General features: G+C 37.8%; 2 protein-coding genes across 3 annotated transcripts in view; both read right to left on the bottom strand.

Moving 5' to 3' along the window:
• Positions 1–8812, bottom strand: part of F11 (coagulation factor XI) — a 21654-nt gene extending 12842 nt beyond the window's left edge. The window contains exons 1-5 of one of the 2 annotated variants that reach the window (XM_012644033.1): positions 8623–8812; positions 7619–7674; positions 2353–2515; positions 1287–1393; positions 469–628 (exon numbers count right to left, since the gene is read on the bottom strand). In XM_012644033.1, the coding sequence (XP_012499487.1) occupies positions 469–628; positions 1287–1393; positions 2353–2515; positions 7619–7673 (485 nt within the window). In that variant the 5' untranslated portion in view covers position 7674; positions 8623–8812. The other variant, XM_012644032.1, reaches the window with a different exon arrangement.
• A 5204-nt stretch (positions 8813–14016) lies between these two features.
• Positions 14017–21005, bottom strand: part of KLKB1 (kallikrein B, plasma (Fletcher factor) 1) — a 24647-nt gene continuing 17658 nt past the window's right edge. Inside the window, exons 7-14 of the mRNA XM_012643992.1 lie at positions 20758–20867; positions 20439–20601; positions 20229–20341; positions 19897–20065; positions 17852–18027; positions 16789–16884; positions 14988–15127; positions 14017–14485 (exon numbers count right to left, since the gene is read on the bottom strand). Coding sequence (XP_012499446.1) covers positions 14294–14485; positions 14988–15127; positions 16789–16884; positions 17852–18027; positions 19897–20065; positions 20229–20341; positions 20439–20601; positions 20758–20867 — 1159 coding nt within the window. The 3' untranslated portion in view covers positions 14017–14293. The remainder of the gene's footprint in view (positions 14486–14987; positions 15128–16788; positions 16885–17851; positions 18028–19896; positions 20066–20228; positions 20342–20438; positions 20602–20757; positions 20868–21005) is intronic.

Genomic DNA, 21005 nt, shown 5'->3' with positions numbered 1-21005 from the left:
CTTTTCACATGAGTTTTAATTATTCTGTCATATGTGAGGAACTGCTGTTTAGAGAGATGAGTAGGTATTATTTTTTATTTCTATAGGGTTAGGCTATAACACCTCTTAGGCTAGGAAGGACCACTTGTAGCTCTTTCAAAATTACAATGTAAAAGCATAGGAGTTTCAAAATTACGATGTAAAAGCGTAGAACTTTTGTAATTATCTAGACATAGATCAAGGGTATGTATTTTTTCTAACAGTGTCACTAAAAGACAGACTCCTTACCATAAATGAAATGCATCCACATTGGGCTGCAGATGTACCTTTCATGAAGAAAACTGTAAGTTTTATTATAGAAATGTCTTTTAGGGGTTAAAAAAACTGGGGACATCAAGTCGATGACAAAAAATTTTACTGAGTCATCGCTTTGCTTTTCGTTGGCCACTCTAACGTCCTAGGGCTGAATTTAACTTACAGCTCACTCACCGATGCTCCACGCTGGGAAACCACCTTGTCGCATATGTGAAAAAGTGACAGTGGCTGTCATCTGTGCACCTCTCTTGGCATTCCTGAGCATTCTTGGCAACGGAGCTGTTGTAGTTTACTCCCTTCATGTCTAGGTCCACATAAATGTCTTTGTTGCAAGCTGGGAACAAAAGCAGAAATCATGGCTCCCTCCAGACTCCAGGGGCGGTGGCCGTAGTTCCACCTCAGCCACTGTCCTCCTTACTCCTCTTTCATCCACTTTTCCTTTGTTTTTATTTTAATCTGTGAAATTCCTATTCTCACATGGGAGCAGTAAAAGAATGCCAATGTCCTTCTTACACAGCATCAGTTTTAGACTCGTACGTTCCTATTTCTATTTGCTGACCTTGCCTCTCCTCTCCTAAGTTCCCTGATTGATTCATTAATTAACCAATTCCAGTGTCTATTTCACTATTAAGACAAGTGTCACTTTGACCTTTATATTTGCCCCCCTTGATTTGAATTGATGTGTTTAATACAGACTTTCGTGTAAAATTTTAAGCTAGAAAGGAGAAAGAAAATATACGAATGATGAGAACTAAAGTAGTAACGTACATCCTTCTATGAGGTTCAGAAACTCTAATGAACTATAATGTGCGTGGGGGGTGTGGACACGCATGTATGTATGCTAGTTTTTATTCTACACTAAAAGTGCTTTGTTAGGGGAGTTTATTTCCACATAGCAGTGCTTTGTTTTATAGCCATAAAACTATATTCAACTCAACTCTATGTATATATCACAATAACTAGTATTTATTAATTCTAATAAGACATCTTACCACTTATTTGGTGTGAGCATTGCTTGAAAGAATACCCAGAAATTGCTCCTGTCCTATTCACCCTTGGCAGCGTTTCTGTAACACTGTCTTTCAGGACACAAGTAAACCTGTTTTTAAAAAAATAACATTACTGGGTGGAAAATTTATATTTTAAAATAATGAATCTTAAAAGTCAGCACAGAAAGTGAAAAAGGAAACAAATTATCGCATGCCAAAACAAATATTTTCTTAGCAAGATCGTGAGCTTGTTTTTCCTTCCAACATCCTTACACTTAAGAGACCACAGGTACTCCTTCCTAACAGGAAACCAACACAAGTGGGTAAACTATGACATGTTGGTAAAATAAGGCCAAAAATCTGCCTGTTTTTTATAGCCCATGAGCTAAGAATGATGTTTTTATTTTCAAATTGTTATAATGTAAGTGATGATATAGGTACTTATACAATACCTTTCATTTTGCCTTGGGACAAATGAAACTATATAAAGGAAATCTTGTTAAATTTCTTATATCTTTTGTGGAGGATAGTGCATGTCAAAGTATTTAGGGGTGAAATGTCATGATGTTTTAAAATTACTTCAACAGGTTAAACATGTATACATAGATAGGTAGGAAAAGCAAAAATTGCAGAGTCTTGGTGGTAGCAGGAGATCATTGTACTGGACTATTTTTTCACATGATCTTTATGAATGTTTAATTTTTTCTGATACAGTAGCCAAGGGAAGTGTCAGTTGAAATGTTATGAAATATCAATAACCAATAGAAAAGTAAAGAGCAAAAAGATTAAGAAGCATAAAAGTAGAGAGAAAGAGAGAAAATGTACCATTATTATTGAGATCACAAGAGAGGTTGGAAATTCTGCACTAAGAGGCATATTTATTCCCTCCAAATCTACCCGAGCACTATTTATTCCCTCCAAATCTACCCGAGCACTATTTTTCTGTAATATTTCATATTTCAATTGAAGGACAATGTATTTTCCAATTTTTAAAATGGCAGATGGAAATGTATGAATAGTAATCCTTCAGTAAAACCTCTTTCCTCTATGTAGACATGTAGACATTTACCATTCAGTAGGATCTTGGGATGGTGACTCAGCCACAAAAGTGAAGAGCAAGCATCTTGGGTGGTAGGTGCAGACTACTTGGCAGTACTTGGCGCTTGGTGTAAAAACAGTAGTGATGTCTCCTCCTTCAAAGTGGGTATCTTTCAACAGCTTAGTCACACATTCTGTGATGCAATACATGGCACAAGTTATGTTAGATTTTAGTGGGCACATATCTGATTAGCCAATAATCTCACAAAGGCAAAGCAAGTAGGTCTCCTTAACAGGAAATATGCCCAAATTTGGAAATCCAGGCAATCAACACTTTCCTGATAGTTTATTGATGAACAATCTCGAATGGAAAAGAAGATCACAAAATGGTACATTGGCTTCAGTGGAATTGTGCTTGTGAGTGATTTTCTTGGAGACAAGACATGTTTTGTGGGTCATTGAATCATTTCTCGGTTCTATATCGGCAAAAGCTGCTCTTTAGCATCCCAGTCAGGTCTAGAATGGGCTTCTGCTTCTCCCCTTCACAACTGCTTCTCTCTGTCCAAACTCTGTGCTTACATGAAACAAAGGCTCCGGAGTGATCATTTTCCACAGCATCTGATGGCCCTGGGTGTGATAACACATCCTCACCCCAAGCTCTCTGTTGCTTCCAAATGATCGGTACGGCCATATCCCATGCATGGAGAGTCTATTGTCACTTCCAAATATTCCCATTGATCGTGGAAACCCCACCTTTGGGGCAAAGTAATTATGCTACATTAAAATATTACTTTTAAGAAGAATATTAATTATTTGGTAAATCAAATACATTTTCTGATTTTAATATATGTGATAATTTTCTTAGACTATGTCCCTACTAGTTGGATAGTTTAATTTTACAAGGTACAGTGATTTTCAAAATGCAAATGTAGCTTCTAGTGCCAGTAAAAACAGGTTAAATCTGCTTGTTTTTGTGAACTAGCAAGTGCTTGTTTTTGTATGTTGACATTGTATCCAGGTTTCTTGCTAATTTAATTTACTGGCCCAATTAATTTATGTGGTGATTATTTTGAATTATTCTAAATATACAATCATATCATCTGTGATCAATGAAAGTTTATTTCTTTCTGGTCTTTTACCTTTTATTTCTTTTTTTTTTCTTTACTGTGCTGACTAGGAATTCCAGTACAATACCTAATGGAAATAACAGTGGGTATTCTTGTCTTAATCTCAACCCCTTGGGAAGGCTGTCAATATTTCACTATTATGTATCAGATTTCTTAAAGAATTTTGGATTGGATTTTTTGTTTGTTTAAAATACCCTTTAATAGCTGAGGAAAATTCCCTTCTATTTCCAGTTTATTAAGAGTTTGTACCATTAACAGAATTTAATAAAATATTTTTCTGCATATATTGATTTTTAAAAATTATTTTTGCTTTTTATTATGGTGGTATATAACATAACATGCATCACTTCAATCATTTTTATTTACATTGCTGTGCAACTATCAACACCATTCATCTCCAGAAATTTTCAGCTTTCCCAACTGAAGCTCTGTAGCCATTAAATACTGACTCTCCTTTCTCCCTCTCCCTCAGACACTGGTAACCGCTATTTTAATTTTTGTCCCCATGAAATTTACTACTCCAGGTACTTTATATAAGTGGAATCTTACAGTATTTGTTTTATGTGACTGGCTTATTTCACTTCACATAATGTCTTCAAGATTCATCCACACTGGGTAGCATATGTCAGAATTTCCTTCCTTTTTAAGGCAGAATAATATTCCACTGTATGTATATACCACATTTTGTTTATCCTTTCATCTGTAGATAAACGCATGGGCTGCTTCCACCTTTCTGCTATTGTAAATAATGCTGCTATGAACAGAGGTGCACAGATACATCTGTTTGAGTCACTGCTTTTACTTCTTTTGGATATATAACCAAAAGTAGTGAATCTATTCACTTTTGGATGTTAAATCAACTTTTCATTCCTGGAATAAACCCAACTTTGTCACAATAACATAATGTAATCATTTTTAATTTGTTTTTTAGCATACTGCTGGATTAAGTTTGGTAATATTTTGTTTAGGATATTGCATATATGGTCTGCGGCCACCCTGCCCTGACTGCGCCGGATCCCGTCTGCCCTCGGATATTGCATATATGTTCATGAGAAAAAAGTACTGTGAGTTTTTTTCTTTCTCAGAATGTCCCTGACAGGTTTTGGAATCAACATTATACTGACCATATAAAATGGGTTGGAGAGTGTGACTATGTTGACCTTCTCTAATATATGTTTGTTTTCCATTTAATTGAATACTTCTATTTATTTTTTTCTGCCTTCTGGTTTCTTTGCACTTAATTTCCCCTTCTTTTTCTACCTTCTTGATCTGTATTTTTATATTATTAACTTTTACCTTTTCTCTATTCAATGTATAATGTAAATCTGTATATTTGATCTCAGCACTGATTTAGATACAGCCCAAGATTATTAATTATGAAAGGTCCGATTTCCTTAAGTACTAAGTTTTACAGTTGCCATGTCTGGTATTTCACTTTGACACTTCTAGTTTTATTTTTATTGTGAAGGTACATCCTCATTCTTTCAAACGCATGTTTTGGCTTGTGATTATTTTTCAAATTTTTTTAGAGCAATTTTTGTGAAACCATGGATAAGTAAAAAATTCGTGTTGTTTTCGAATATGAGTTCCGTCATGGAACCAATGCAGTGCAGATAGCTGGAAATATCAATAAAATGTTTCTGAAGGATGTGGCTAATGAATGCACAGTACATTGATAGTTTGAGAAGTTCTGTTTTGGTGATTTTAACCTTGAAAATGAGCCATATGAGCGACCTGAGACCAAGGAGGATCATGATGAGCTGAAAGCTGTAGTGGAAGTGACTCCATCTCAACCTAAGCATGAATTAGCATTAAGGTTTGATGTTTCTATTCCAACAACATTGGACCATTTGAAACAAGTGGGCAAGGTAAAGAAGCTGGATAGATGGTACCACATGAATTAAACGAGCATCAGAAAAGAAATCATCTCGAAGCTTGCCTTTCTTTGCTGTCATGACACAAAGGTGAACCATTTCTACACCGTATTGTTACTTGTGATGAAAAATGGATTCTTCACATGTGCAAGCATTTGGCACAGTGGTTGGACAAAGATGAAGTGCCAAAACAAAGTCCAAAACTGAATATTCATCCAAAAAAGCTAATAGTGGCTGTTTGGTGGTCCACTGCTGGTATTATCCATTACAGCTATATGAAACCTGGTCAGTTGATTACAGCGGATGTCTACTGCAACCAATTGGATGAAATGCTGAGGATGCTTGTGATTAAGCAGCCGGGATTGGTCAGTAGAGGCAAGCCAATCCTCTTGCAAGACAACACTCGACCACATGTCACACAAACAATGCTGCTCAAACTACAGCAGCTGGACTTGGAAACTCTCTGTCATCCACCAGATTCACCAGACCTTGCACCAACTGACTACCACTTCTTCCAGGCTTTGGACCACTTTGTGCAAGGAAAAATATTTAATTCTCAACAAGCTGTGGAAAACGCCTTTGGCAATTTCATCACCACTCACTCTCCAGGCTTCTTCGCTGCTGACATAAACAAACTACTGTTAAGATGGCAAAACTGTGTTGATAGTTAGGCACATACTTTGATTAATTGTACCACTTCTTGTTTGAGATATAATAAACTACACTTTTGATTTGAAATCAGACATTTCATATTTAAAAACCTAATATATTTTCATTATCATCCACATTTACTAATTTCTATTGTGATATATTCTTTGGCCTATATTTATTTTAAAAAGTATACTTAATTTTTAAGCATTTGGGGATTTTTCCAGTTGCCTTTTATTATTTTTTAGCTCACATCCATAGCGATTGGAAAACATGTTCTATATAATTCTAGTCCTTGAAAATTTGTTAAGACTTATTTTAGGGCCTTGTATGTGGTCAATTTTTACGAATGTTTCATATGCATGTATAAAGGATATAAATATGTATCCAGTCATCCCTCAGTATTCATGGGGGATTGGTTCCAGGCCCTCCAGAAGACACCATCATCCACAGATGCTCCTGTCTCATAAAATGGCATAGTATTTGAATATAACCTATGCACATCCTTTGTGTACTTGAAATTATCCCTATATGACTTATAATATCTAATACAATGTAAATGCTATGTAAGTAGTTGTTATGCTGTATTGTTTAGGGAATAATGACAAGAAAAATCGGTACATGTTCAGTATAGATGCAATTTTTTTCCAAATATTTTCAATCTGAAGTTGGTTGAATCCATGGATGTGGAGCCCATGGATACAGAAGGCTGATTGTAAATGCAGTTGTTGGGTCTAGTGTTCAAAATATGTCCACTGAGTTAGCACTGACATGTTTATCAATAAAACAACAATACAATTTCAAAATAATGACAATGAAGGAAAATAATAACTGAACAATAATCTTGTCACAAAGAAAAATAAGATTATGAACTGTACAATTTGATATGTTAAGTTGAATTTATTTTACTTTAAATCTCTACTGAGGTTTACCATTTTTCACATATGCCAGAAAAAAGAGTTTACTGTGCTTAAAATGCTAGCAATAGTAGCAGAAATTAAATGCAATATATACATAAGTTATTTTTTAAAGGAATGCTTAAGTTTTCACTTTAAATAACGAATGAACATGGGGCTAAATAATACTTGTACTAATATATCCTACTGAATATTGGTTAAGTAATTTATAAACAAATTTAGTGGACACGATATAGGTGGAGAATTAACAGCAGTGGCTAAATTATTGAACTGCGTAAACCATATATGAATATTTACATAACAGTTTTTGCTCCAAAGTTGCTATTGTGTGTGTGTTGCATTGAATTGACTGCTTTATGGAAAACTGACTAATCAATGAGGGAAATCAAGATATGTGATTTTTAATATTGCTCCTACATCTCATTTAAATGAGTTAAATAGATAGAAGGTCCAGATGTAGACATGATAGAGATATAAACATAGATTCCTACTATTATGAGCAATTCTTTCACCTCAATTTCCTTCCCTGCTTTGAAAACCACAGGAGCCTTAAGAGGAAAATAAATAAAACCATTTTATTTCCTTCCCTGGAGTGGATGGTGTGGATTCTCCCAGATGTATGGGGACCGCGGTGTGATTTCCTCCCTGGGCCTATGCCCCCTTGTTTTCCACTCTACAGGTCGGGAAATCAAGCACTTTCCAGTTCTTACTTAAGATGAAGCTCTACTTACCACCAGAAACTGAAGCAAATAAAATGAAATGTACCATTTGATACAATAAAATCATCCTGCAAAGAGAAAAATGTGCATGCTTTTAGAACATAAAATGTAAATTTATAATTAGTTTGCTCACATCAGGACTTGCAAGAGGTAGGGAGGGAGAGAGTAGTTAATACAATAATGTTCACAGGGTTCTTATAATGTTGAATTTTATCTTTCCCACATCCTAGAGCCTTCCTCAGCCCAGCTGTGTGTACAGTGCTCAACACCTTCATGGTTCTGCAGAAGCTGGAACCAGCTGGAACCTTCGCTCCCTCCTTCCCCTGCCACCTCCAGCTCACGATTAGTTGGATACTTTTCATCCCCACCATCTGACCACTCTCCCCACCCCAATTTTCCATCCTGGTTTCCTTTTCTAATTTATTACCTTTCTTTCTATTTTGAGGTCTCTCTATATATCCGTATCCATCAAAGAGCTCTGAATTATCTTCTATTTATGAGATATTCTATTTTAAAAAGTCTACTGCAAATTTATTAATAGACTGTCTTGATCACCTGTAAATGCACTTATCCCCCCTTGAACAGACTGCTCTATGAAACTCTAACTTGTCAGCAAAAGAAGACCTCTGATTTTTCAATATTGTTCTTGAACGTCTTTTTAATTTGAAAATACTTGTTATTGAGCAGAAACCGTTACTCTTCTTTCATTCTACATCTCCTCTCAAACTTTCATTCTACATTTCCTCTTAGTAATGGACATTAACTAAACATCTCTATTCAATCAGACCATTTAAAAATCAATCATTCTCTATTGTAAAATTTTTTTAAAATCACCATGGTAGAAAAAGACATTTCAAGGCATTTCAGAGAAATGTTAAATATTAATATTTTTTTGAAACCATACCTGCAAATACCTTGTTTGCTTATTTGCTGCAATTCTTAATAAGGATGTTTTCATCTTCCAAAATGGTTTTCATCTTCCTCTAAATGAGCTTGCGTAGATAATGTTCACTTACCTTTAATATTTACTTTTACTGGTTTCCAATGTTGTGTAACATTGTCTCTTTGTACAACGTATCTGTGAAAGTCCTTAAAAATCTCTGCATATCAGAAATGTATACTGAAAGTTGCTTGCTTTTTCAATACATCTAATTTATTATTTTATTTTCTTTCATTGCATATTCAAACAAGTGATGCACACACAGACAGCTGGAGAACTTGAATTCTCCGTGTGCCTCAGCAGTCAAGCAATTGGCCCGCTCGCCAAGGCTGCGCTCAACCACACTCTCAAACATTGACTGTTAACCATTAATTATAGCCTAACTTGAATCCCAGGGTCCAAAAGGAAAGCACAGAAAGTCACATGGACGCGTTGAGTTGCAGTACAGTGGAGAGAGGAGACTTCAGTTCTGGGGGCTGAGGGTTGGATAGGATGCAAAGTGCAGACTGACCATAAGGGCCCTGCTCCTGTGGAGTCAGTTTCCCTTTACACGATGTTATCTCCTCAGAGGCCTATTTCGATGTGAGTGGTTCTAAGGAACCAACCTCTTTTTATTCTACCTGTGAACACTGAAAGTCTAAAACTTTTTTGAAACAGAAAAATATGGAGATTTAATTTAATTTAATTTAATTTAGAACTTGGGACACTAAGCCACAAATGGAGAGCTATAAAGTGACATGTCTAGCTGTCACATGACAAGCAATAGAACAAAAAAAAAGTCGATTCCCAGAAGGATAATTATCCTTGTCTTGGAGGGAGGCTTCTAGTGGTAGGACCTGTTGTAGTTTACAGAGAGGAAAGATTGTGAAATGTTTTTTTGGGTTTCACATTATTATATTTCTGTTAAGAACCTTCACACTGACCTAGAAGAAGGACTGAAAGCACTATGGAAGGCATGATAATCCAGGTCCTCTGTTACCCAGACCTATTAATTAGCTTACTAGTCATGCAACTTGAGCAGAAACCAGTCTGTGCCCAAGAAGCCAGCTACCTGCAGGTCCTTGGCCGAGTTACTTTATCTCTCCAGGCTTCAGGTTCCTCATTTTTATCAGTAACATTAGGCATTAACTAGCCCTAAGGATTTCTGTGCAGTCCTCTGAAAACCTAACAGCAAGAAAAAAAAGGTTTTGAATATGTCAGATTTAAATACATTTTAGAGGAAGATAATTTTATGGTTCAGAGAAGGCTCCCAATTTTCCCTAGAAAAGCAAAATAAGATCTTGTGTTTATAAATAGAATCACAATTTTAAAAAATATTCTGAAGATCAGGGGAGAAATACAATGCCAAGTTTGTCCCTGTTAGAGATATGTGTACCAAAGGAAACACTGTACTTTGTTCAGGGATATGTGCTCATGCAAATGTGATCTTTGGAACCCAGAAAATGTCACCATTTTACTTTGAGCATTTCAATATTTGGGGACATTGAGAGACAATCTCATTTCCTGTCTATTGCAATAATGTTGCCATGGACTTTATCTAAACAGTTGCTGAAGCTGTAGGATATCCAGTTGCTGGTGGCCACATGTCTAAGTGGAAAGATGACCCAAGATGAGGAACACTGGACAGCCCTTTCACAAACTCCTACAGAAAGGGAAATATGGGGGCAAAAGAGAGAACTTCCTGAAGAAGAGAATGAGGGATTCGTTAGAAAGTCAAGGTAAATTTGACACTTAGCTCCGTGTAAACTGATTTGGGAATTTTTGAGAAGAAAGAAATCAGCATTTTGTTCTTTTGGGCAGAACATTAAGGGGGTTTTGCACTGAGAAGAAGTCTTTGTGTAAAGTGCCGAGGAACTATTGTGATGTTCTATCTGGAAGGCGGTCACTCACGTGTTTTCATTTGATCTATTGCCGGTGCAATGTGAGCTTTCTTGGTGTAAAGAGTTCTTCGTGCTTTCTCGAGTTTTGCATTTAAAGTTTAGTACATTCCAGTTACACAGAAAGCATATATTTACCATGCATTGCCTTTTAAGAGGCTCAAATGTAGAATGCCAAGTTCATGCCAAGAAAGGTTGTCACAGATATGTGATATTACATACGGTCCTTACGTTCCTGTATTGTTTACTCCATGAAACCCCATCTCTATTCTTAAGCCCCAATAAAAAGAAAACTGATAACTCTCCAACCCTGTTGAGAAAGACTCTAAATGAGAAAAATGCTTCATTGGGAAGCCAAATAATATCTTCCGAAATTTGATTTAGCGAGTTAGTGAAATCTTTAAAGCCTTGGAAATAGTATCAGGATTCCAAAATATTTTTGTCTGTCTAAATAAAAGTAAAATAAGAGTCTTAACTATGTAGTAACTCTTTGAGATTAAACAGATATTTCTTTCAAATTGACCAAAGGTATTCTAAAAATTCTTTTCAACTAATGCACTGCAACTTAAAATGCTGATATTGACGACTTTTATCCTAAAGTTGTTTCTTTTCCAGTGAAATGAAATGTTTTTGAACATTTGAAGCCTGATGAAAATCAGGAATCACTAGACAAAATCTCAGGAAGAATCTGGAATTTAGTCTACAGAGACCCAAGTGCAAGTCGGAAGTTAGGACCGTAGATGAGAGATGTATTGGGCATATAGCGATCTAAAACGGTCAATTTGGGACAAGGAAGACCACAAAGGCATCCCTGGATGAGACCCCCTCTCAGTCATGGCCATAATCGACTCTCTCTTGGAGGTCTTTCTCCCTTTCATCAAAACCCCCTTTGAAAAAGGACGCACACTCAAAAAAGAATGAAATCATGTCATCTGCAGCACCATGAATGGAACTAGAGGTCATTATGTTATCATATGTTCTCAATCATATGTGGGAGCAGAAAAAGTGGATTTCATGGATGTAGAGAGTAAAATGGTGGTTACCAGAGGCTGTGAGCGGAAGGGGAAGGAGGATGAAGAGAGGCTGGTTGATGGGTACGAACATACAGTTAGAGAGAAGGAACACATTCTAATGTTTGACAGAGGAGTAGGGAGGCTATAGGTAGCAACAATGTATTGTATTTTTCAAAACAGCTAAAAGAGAAGATTCGAAATGTACCCACCACATAGAAATGATTAATGATGGCTGCTCTAAATGCCCTGACTTAATCATTAAACATTCTATGCATGTAAAAAAACTTCACATGTACCCCATAAGTATGTACAAATATAATGTATCAAAAAATTTAAACATAAAGAAAAAGGGCACAGCTTGCCTTGTCCTACAACCTCTTCCTCACTGTCCCTGAAATGTTTTTACATTACAAGGTTTAAAAGTCCACCTTCCGTCGGGATCTCTCAACCCTGTCATTATGGATTTGGTGGCAGGATAAGTCTGTGCTGTGAGGGGCTGTCCTGTGTGTTGTAGGATGTTTAGCAGCATCCCTGGGCTCCACCCTGTCCAGCCAGCAGCATGCCCTCCCCCAACTGTGACCACCAAAAATGACTCCAGACATTGCCAAATGTCCCCCGGTGGGGAGGGAAGCTCAAAATCGCTCCTCCTTGAAGAGGAGAACCACTGTGTTAGATGCTAATGAAAATAACAAGTAATGGTTACAAATGCTCCTGTCCTCTTCTATCCTTCTGGGAGTGGGAGGCAACAGGTTATAGCCCGGAGGATGTTGTCTGGGATAGGAATGCCAAGCTTAGCTTTGTCCTTGCCAGTGACCTTGAGCTAATCTTTTTACCTCTTCAAGCCTCCATTGCCTTATCTTTGTAATAAAGATGTATCCTTTTATTAGACACTTAGCGAATGCCCATTTATATGCAATGGAATGAGACAGTCTCCTAAAGAAGTTGCTCACAGTTTAGAAGCAGATAGACATAAATAATAATTTCTCAAACAAATTATTTTTAAGCTTCTCATCCACTACATAAACAATAATTGAAAGAAAAAGTTTCAAGTTTACATTAGAGGTTTCCCACACCTTGGTGAGGAAGGAGACAAGTGTTGGAGCCTCAGGTGCAGATGGTGTGTACGTGTGCTGTCCATCCACACGCATGCTGCTGTCCCAGGGCAGGACCAGTGTTAATTTCCAGGGTTGGCACTGCCACCATCCTGTCTTGGATGAAACTGCTAAAGACACTGGCCCCTCCCCTCCCTTTCCTCCTGAGAGTGAAGTCATTCTAATTTCTCACTTTCTTAGCCTATTCCACATTTCTTAGTCCCACAAGGCTCTGTCTGGGGGGCTCCTCTGTTCACCCCTGTTCATGAACACAGAGTGAGTAATCAAGAGACCATGGCAGTCCTGCAGCTCTCTGATTGGCAACTTTAAAATGATCATTGATGTCTGAGGAAAGTCCCACATTTCAACACTCTCCTCTCTGTTTTGCCCAAACTAGGTTATTCCCTAACCAACAGAGACCAAAGGTTTACCCTGCAAGCATTCCAAAGTCCTGCTCCGACACCCTTTAGAATGCTCAATACCAAAAACCTGAGATAAAAGATTTTCATTGCAATCCATTATTTTCCCTTTTAGACATAAAACAACATCCACACAGAACAAAGACCAATCTCTTTATTTCATGCAATAGTAAAAACTGAAATCGTGTGTTTTTTAAATCATTTCATGGAATCTAGCCAGATTTTACAAAAGCCATTGAGTTCTGAAGTAAATTCTTAACTCCTTGGTTTCCTACTGTCTGGTTTGTGCATAGCCCAGATGTCATGGTTTTCCCACAGGCTCCTCCAGCTCTAAGCCTTTCCTACCACTTGGTGTGTCTTTGAGTATGGAAGGAGAAACTCAATGTCTTTTAGAAAACATCACTTTCTATTTTTCTACTTAAATTGCACAATATTATGTAAATGCCTAATTCTGTGTAAATGTTAGCGAAACTGAACCAGATCAAGAGAGGAGTGTGGTAATCACCGGCAAGTTGGGAATTGCATTGCAAAAGGATTTCTATCATCCATTCCAAAGCTACTTACTATTACCATGACTTTATAAGCCTGAACCTTATGAAATACGTTATACCTAGCAATGCTTCTTGAATTACTATCATAGCAACCATATCCACTGAGCCCCTAGGGTTAATGCCCTTTGCAAAGCAGATTCTTTACCCACCCTGAAGGCTGTGCCTCCTCTGCTCGCCCAGCCTGGAGCCTCATGGCCCTGCTGGGGTAGCAGAAGTAGGAGGCTGAAAGAAAAGGTGCCCTATTCTCCCAGGTTCAGATAACCTATCTCTTTGTTGTAATAGTGAGCGTTGACAGACAGAACAAAACCCAAGCTTGCTAGCTCTTCACCCCACGTTAAGCAGGTGGTAGGAGGTTTTAGTGACCAAGCAGGTGAGACACGGGGAAGAAGTGACATCTCTGAGATATGCTGAGTTCCAGAGGAAGCAGTAAGAGGAGAATGACCCCAGGCACTGTGCTAGAATCTGCAGTCACTTACTGGCAGTTCTGTGGCACAGCCTGAAGAAAACACTTGCTAATAATCATGCTCTTTTGCCACTTTATTTTGCAACAGTCGTGGAGATCTTCAGTTGGGATCTCCCATGCTTAGCCCCAGTTACTGGATGCTGAAAGCACGCCTGAGCAAGACATGTCCTCGGCAGCCTGTGTGCACTGTCTTTTTCATCCTTATGACAGGATGCGAGGTAGACACCACTCTCCGCGTGTTGCAGATGAGGACTCCAAGGCTCAGCATCTGACTTGAACCCAGGTTGAGAAAATAGTGCCACAAACTGGGCTCCTCCTCACAGAATAACCTCGTCACGCCAGCGACCTCATCAAACTGTCTCCATCACCGCCCTGTGTTTTCTCTAAAATCCAGTCCACGTACTCAGCGACTTTGGTGTAGACACCGGGTTTTTCTCTGCGGGCACAGCCTTCTCCCCAGCTGGTAATGCCCACCAAACGCCATATTCCGTTGTGTTTACAAACCAAGGGGCCGCCTGAATCTCCCTGTGTCACAGTGGAAAAAGGAAATGACAGTTATGACAGCTGTGATGCAAATAAGAGACTGCCTTTAAAATTCTGTAGTCGCGCTGCCCGATCACACACACACACTTTCTTAAAGTTCTTCAGGTATCTCGTGGGCCTCATGAGCTGTTGGATGTGGTGAAAATCATTTAACTCAGTTGCATTTTCTGTTTCTTCCCTCTTCTATCCTGAAGTAAATCCAGCGAAGAAATTTTGACATCATCATCCCAATGTCAAAGAAATCTAATGTTCTTATATTTTAGAACAATTATTGTATGTATACTTACCCCCTTAAATATACACATATATAGACTGTGACATATGTATCATAAATAATATAAATATATATTCCATTTGTTAAAGGTTATTTATAAAATTATCAGATGATTCGTCTCTGAATTTTTAAAAAATTAATAAAATATGCTATTGGAAAATATATTTTGAAAGTAGCCCATTGTGCATTTTTCATAATCAAACGCATTACCTTACAAGCATCTTTTCCCCCTTCTTTATAGCCAGCGCAGACCATCTCTTTGGTTATTTGATAATCTGTGTATCTTTTCTGGCATTCTTCATTTGTTACCAAAGGAATATTTGCCTTTTGCAGAGTATTTTGGATTTCACCTGTGACGTAACCAACATGTAACTTTAGTGGGAAGACATACAACAATATATGGTGACAAGACTTAAATCTTAAAGTGAATCAGAATGGTAAACTTTTCATAAGGGTCATATCTGTGAACAAAAATAGCACCGATTGAGAAAGTAGAGTTACAGAGAGAGCGCGAGAGAGAAGCCCGCACAACAGCGCCCTGCACTGTTCTCTTCTCTTCTGGTAGCATCAAGACAACCCAGCACTCTGGGCTGACCAGAGACTTTGTTTCGTATTTTCTGCCGTCCTCTCGTCTCAGAAATCCCTCCTTATATTTATCACCTACATCCAAAAGCCTGCACAGTCTTACCTTTCATTTTTTTTTATTTTATATATTCAAAATTATAATTTATAAATATATATCATTTCTGAAAAAAAAATCTCAACCTTCTGGCAACAGAAGAGTATTTTGTTCTTGGAGTAAATGCACGTGAGCGTTTTCCAGGAAGAGCAATTTATTTACAGATCATTTAAATTCCATCCGTGTCTTGGTTCCCCTTGGATATATGTTGGGAACTTTCTTTGCTTAGTTAAGGTTACTTGGAATTTCTTCCTGTCTCAAGTTACTAGTAAAAATATTACAAATTTGAATTAGCTGAATAAAGGACTCAATCAGGAAAGCGGGAGAGAGCTTGGCAAGCGAGCTCCTTTTGTAAAGAATGACACAAATAACATTCTCTACAGTGTCTATCAGGGACATAATTTTGTAAAGGAAGAATGATTTGTTTCCTGAAAAGTTCAAGGGCAATTGAAACACTCCAAGCATCCAATAAGCAGGGATTGTAAACATAAGGTCCCTAGAAAGAATTCACACGGCCCATAAACTTGGATAGGAAAAAAAAAATTGTTTTCAATAACCTCCACATGCAGCCTACCACTGTCTTCAATTATGAATGTAGCAACACAGCAGTGTTAGTGTTACCTATGTGGCTTTGCTATCAATGGAGATCACAGGTATTTTAATACCACATTATGGTTATGGCAGATAACTGTAAATATCATTTATGCTCACCACTATTTCAAAATTATGGCAGGTATTAGAACAAGTTACTATGTAGTAGGCTAATGAAGAAGTGTATATATTACTGTATCACTTTTTAAAAAGAATTTTGCAATTTAATGGATTTCCTTTGTAATCCTGTGCATTTTATTTAAGCATTTAAAAGCATTATCAGAGAAGTGGTTCATGGAGTTCATCAGAGAGCAGGAAGGGTGCATGGAAAAAAAGATTAAGAACTGACTATGCAGAGAGATGGCATGCCTGTCTCTGCCCCCGGCCATCAGCATTAGGAAAACACAGCATTGGACATGGAAACTCTGCTAATACTGAGGACCAGGTAGGCTTGAGTGGGCCCGTTGGCCCTATATGGGTCCAATCCCTTATGGGAAGCCAAGCAAATAATCTTTATGATGAAGTGAGATGCTTAAAAGATTCCCTTATACATTTTTTTCAGGCCCAGGCAAAAATACATTCTTCTCCAGAATCACTGAATAAATACTTAGGAATAAATAGATAGGAAAGATCATGAGTTTGGATGTAATTTTAGACAGAAGCTGATTGAACTGATCCACTCCATGTATGTTAACATTTAAGACTTGCTCTAGGAACAACAATTACAATGTCACGCTGTACCTTTTTCCTCTGAGAAGCCCCAGCCGGTCACCCAGCAGTTGGTATAAATTGTATTTATATCACCTTTGGAAGGTAGGCATATTGGCTTTTGGAATTCTGAAAGGTAATTTTTAAATTAGAATTTGGTTTAATAAAGTTGTGGATATTGTCTTTAAAAATACACCCATTTCTTTTCCTGTATTCTCTTTCCGCAGAGTAGCACCAAAGAATAATAGCACTTTTGCTTTCTGCTCGACTTCTAAGGTCAATGACTTGAGAACATTTTTCACCATCAGAGTCATTTTCACATGACATTTTTGATGTTAAAATTTTCTGCATTAAAAAAAAGGCAGAATCCAAATCCACTGTCAAAAACATTTAGAAGTTCTTGGGTCTTATTATACTATCTGTAATAGTCAGAGCAGAGTGTCTATACTGTTCCAGGCATTATTTTAAGTGCCTTAACATATTAACTTAATTATTGTAACAAACCTAGGAAGAAATTATCATCCTCATTTTTACAGATGATAAAATTAGAGGGGCAAAGAGGTAAAGTAACTTGCCTGAGGTCACGTAATTGTTAGTGGACACAGATTAGCTCCCTCGGGGGATTGAACCTCCAAAGTCAGCACCTCCAACCATGACGCTCCAGTCATCCCAGAGCTTTTTTCTGTGTCAGTCTCTATTCTACCCAAATTACCCCTGGAAATTGCTATCTGATCCACTTGCCCTTATATATCCCTACTCCTAAGCCCAAAGCAACGGCAATTCTGCTGTTCTGTCAAAGGAAGTCCCTTGCTTCCCTGGTGGCACAGACATCTCCTACGCCTATTATTTCAACAATGCATATGCAGTTGCATTCCTCCCAGAAATAACTAATTGAAATTTCTTGCCCCTTAAGTAGAAGAGATTTTATGCCAAGTTACACTGTCTTCACCTCTCTTGAAACCCTCACCTTTCCCTCAACTCCACTAACCAGCAAATAAAGGCAATGTCTGCAGATCTGCACTCCCATTCAAGCAGATGCGAAAGTTCAAACCAGTACAACCCGGTAGTACGGCTTCTCCTTGAATGTGCTACATACCGGTGTAATTCAAAGGAGCATGAAGTTTTATTAAGGCAATATCATAACCACCTTCTGAGCTTTTGTAGTTTTGGTGAACAATAATTTCTTTTATTAGTGAGACAGGTGTTTCCTTTGTAATGTCTGACAGACTTAAAATGCCACTATAAATGCGCCAAACATCGGGTAAGGGAAGCCTAGGAGAAAAAAGAAGTATCTATTAGACCAGAAAGGCTGGCCTTTGATGTTTCCCTTTTTCCTTTCGCTTTCCTTTTTAAAGAGAACCGGGAAGGAAATATGACATGGGACATATTTTTCCCTACCTAGTTTTTCTTCCTGGCAACTTGTCGTCACCAACAGCAGCATTACTGAATCTCTGAATGTTTAGTTTAAAACATTGAAAAACGCACCTTTACGTTAATGATATCATGTTTACTGCAAGTAAAAATACAAGAATGTTGCAGTCCCATTCTGAGAGAAACTGTGGTGGGGAGAGATGCTAGCAATTTGTCATGGGAAATTCAAGCCTGGGTCACCAAACCGGAACGCAGTTGCGTTCATCCAATTCAGAGCTATCAAGGTGAGACTGCTCTCACAAGCCTCTTGAATAGGGCAAATTCAGGGGACTTCAGTGGGGTTTAAAATATTATGTATTAAATATTATATATATTATATCTATATTTTGGACAGTATGAAAATTTAAATTAACTCTTTAAAAGATGAATATATACAAAATAAATCCGAAATTATGATCCAAAGCAAAGTCTTATTTTGCTTTAGAAATAAAACGATAAAAAATTTTTAGGAAATTTTTATCATCATCAAGCGAGTAGCGCAAGACATGATTGCACAAAATTCTGAGGAAATAACAGAGACGGCAGGTGCAGAGGGGCTTTCTTTCAACTAAATCACAGGGTTTCTGTGTCTATTTTCTCATAGAAACTCACAACACTGAGCCTTGAAGAATGAAAACTCTTGGTCCCAAATTGGGGTGCATTTAGTAAAAAGGAACCTGCTATTTTCCACCTTGATGCCTTTTCTTCCAGCCTAACAGCCGCTCCTTGGCAAGGCCACATGCAACAGAGCCCCTGTGCCAAATGACAATGTGGAGGAGATGTGTTCTGTCCAGCTGTGCCACCAAGTGCTGTATTTTGTTGGCAGTATGCTTAGTCCTGGTAGACAGCAACTAGGTGAGAATTTCACTATAACAAAAATACTTTTGTTTATTTTTGAGAGAGATCAAGTGTCTTTTAGTATCTCTTTTGCTTATTCATAGATGTTTTCCATCTTAATATTTCTTATTGAATGTAGTAATCATAGCTTATATTTTTGAGTAATTTTTACATTCCAGGTACAGTGCTAAGTATTTTAATCCTTCCAATAATCTTATACTACTTATACTACTTAATCTTATACTACTATTATTCATATTTCAGATAAAACAAAGCTCAGAGAGATTTACAAATTGCCCACGCCTTTCATAAGTGGCAGAGCTGTTGTTCAAGTCCTGGTCTGTCTAACTACAAAGCCTAAATGTCTTAAGACTTAAAAATCCTACCATGTGTACTATTTGCCCAATAAAACAGAAATATTATATCAGATTATATACATTGAAATATGTAGAGTAATAAACTATCACATTTTTGTTTTATTATTATTACTTACCACATTTGTGAATCAGAGAGCAAAAAGTATGATTTCTATGGGCCTGAAAAATAAGTCTTTGAAGAATGCATTAAATGAAAAAATTAGCCAGGCATGGTGGCACATGCCTGTAGTCCCAGCTACTTGGGAGGCTGAGGCAGGTAGCAGCGCAGAGGTGGGGCTTTGTTTTATATTCTCTTTTGGCAGGAGTGACATCCACTGATGGGTCAGATTGGTTAGCTTTCAGACCCTACCAGTTCTTAAATATTTTGAATACCATCGCTGCCTTGAAATACATTTTATTAAAAGAGAACGAATAACTCACCATTCATGAAGTCACGTGGTGATGGTGAAACTGATTATAGATTCTTTAAAACAAAAAATCAGAACAAGACTCTGGATAAGACGCATCCAACACTTACCCAATAAAGCAATGGGCAGCAGTCAGGACCCACTGCTGTCCGATGATGGACCCTCCACACATATGTCTCCGGGCTCCCAGCTGCACTTGCAGGCTCACCTGCCAGGGCCACTCTCCCCACGAAGAGTTCGTGCCTCCGACAATGCGTGCGTTTGTTTTTGTCGTGCAGACTAAGGAGAGAGTGTTGAAGCAAGCAGTTGGAATTAGAAGTAAATCAGAGTCCCTTCAGCCAAGGAAAACAAGACACATAATTCCATTCTATAAGACCAAGCAAGCTATCAGAACGACACAGATATCCCTTTACAGTTCCAGGAAAATGTGAGGTTTACTCACCAGAGCTGTCCCCAGCTTCACACAACCTCAAAGAATAACCAGATCTCCCTTGTGTCCCATATGTAATGCTAGTTGGAGAACCATCCAAAGATAATCTCAAGGAACATTTACACCTACATAAAATAAACAGTATAAAGAGTAAACCTTCACATAGGGCAAAAGGATATGAAATGATCTTGTCGACTCTTTGAAAGATAGAATTTCCCTTACTTTTCTCCCGTACAGTCTTCTGGGAGTAAGGAATAAGTAAAAAACTGACAGCGAATCATCTTCGTACAAGTCTCTTGGCAAACATTCACTCCATTCACGAAGGTCACTTTCAAGTCTTCCCCTCCAAAGTCAACTCCAGAGTAGATTTTGGAATGGCAGGGTTCTGTGCCAATTATAAACAAAGATGCACAATGGGAAAAGCAATAAACCACATTTACACAAGTTTTTCACATCTTGAGGATTGTTTCATCACTATTACTTGTTAGAAAATCATAAAATTTGACACATTTTATGTAATTGCATTATTAAATCACATTACCAGGTAAAGTTCTTTTGCAGGTTAAAAGGCTATATCCAGATATGGTGTTTTCTTGAGGAGTAGGGGAACTTGGTGTCCCGCTCCGAGAAGTCTTAAGGAAACAAACATTTCTATTTTTCAAAAAAAGTCAGAGAGAGAGAGAGAAAAAGAAAACTGCATTAAAGACATTAGGCACACTCTGGGAGGCCGAGGTGGGCGGATCGCTCAAGGTCAGGAGTTCGAGACCAGCCTGAGCAAGAGTGAGACCC

The sequence above is a fragment of the Propithecus coquereli genome, unplaced genomic scaffold, assembly GCF_000956105.1.
Source record: "Propithecus coquereli isolate 6110/MARCELLA unplaced genomic scaffold, Pcoq_1.0 Scaffold203, whole genome shotgun sequence".
NCBI lineage: Eukaryota > Metazoa > Chordata > Mammalia > Primates > Indriidae > Propithecus > Propithecus coquereli.
Note: the sequence above shows the minus strand (reverse complement) of the source record. Positions and strands in the feature narration are given on the sequence as shown.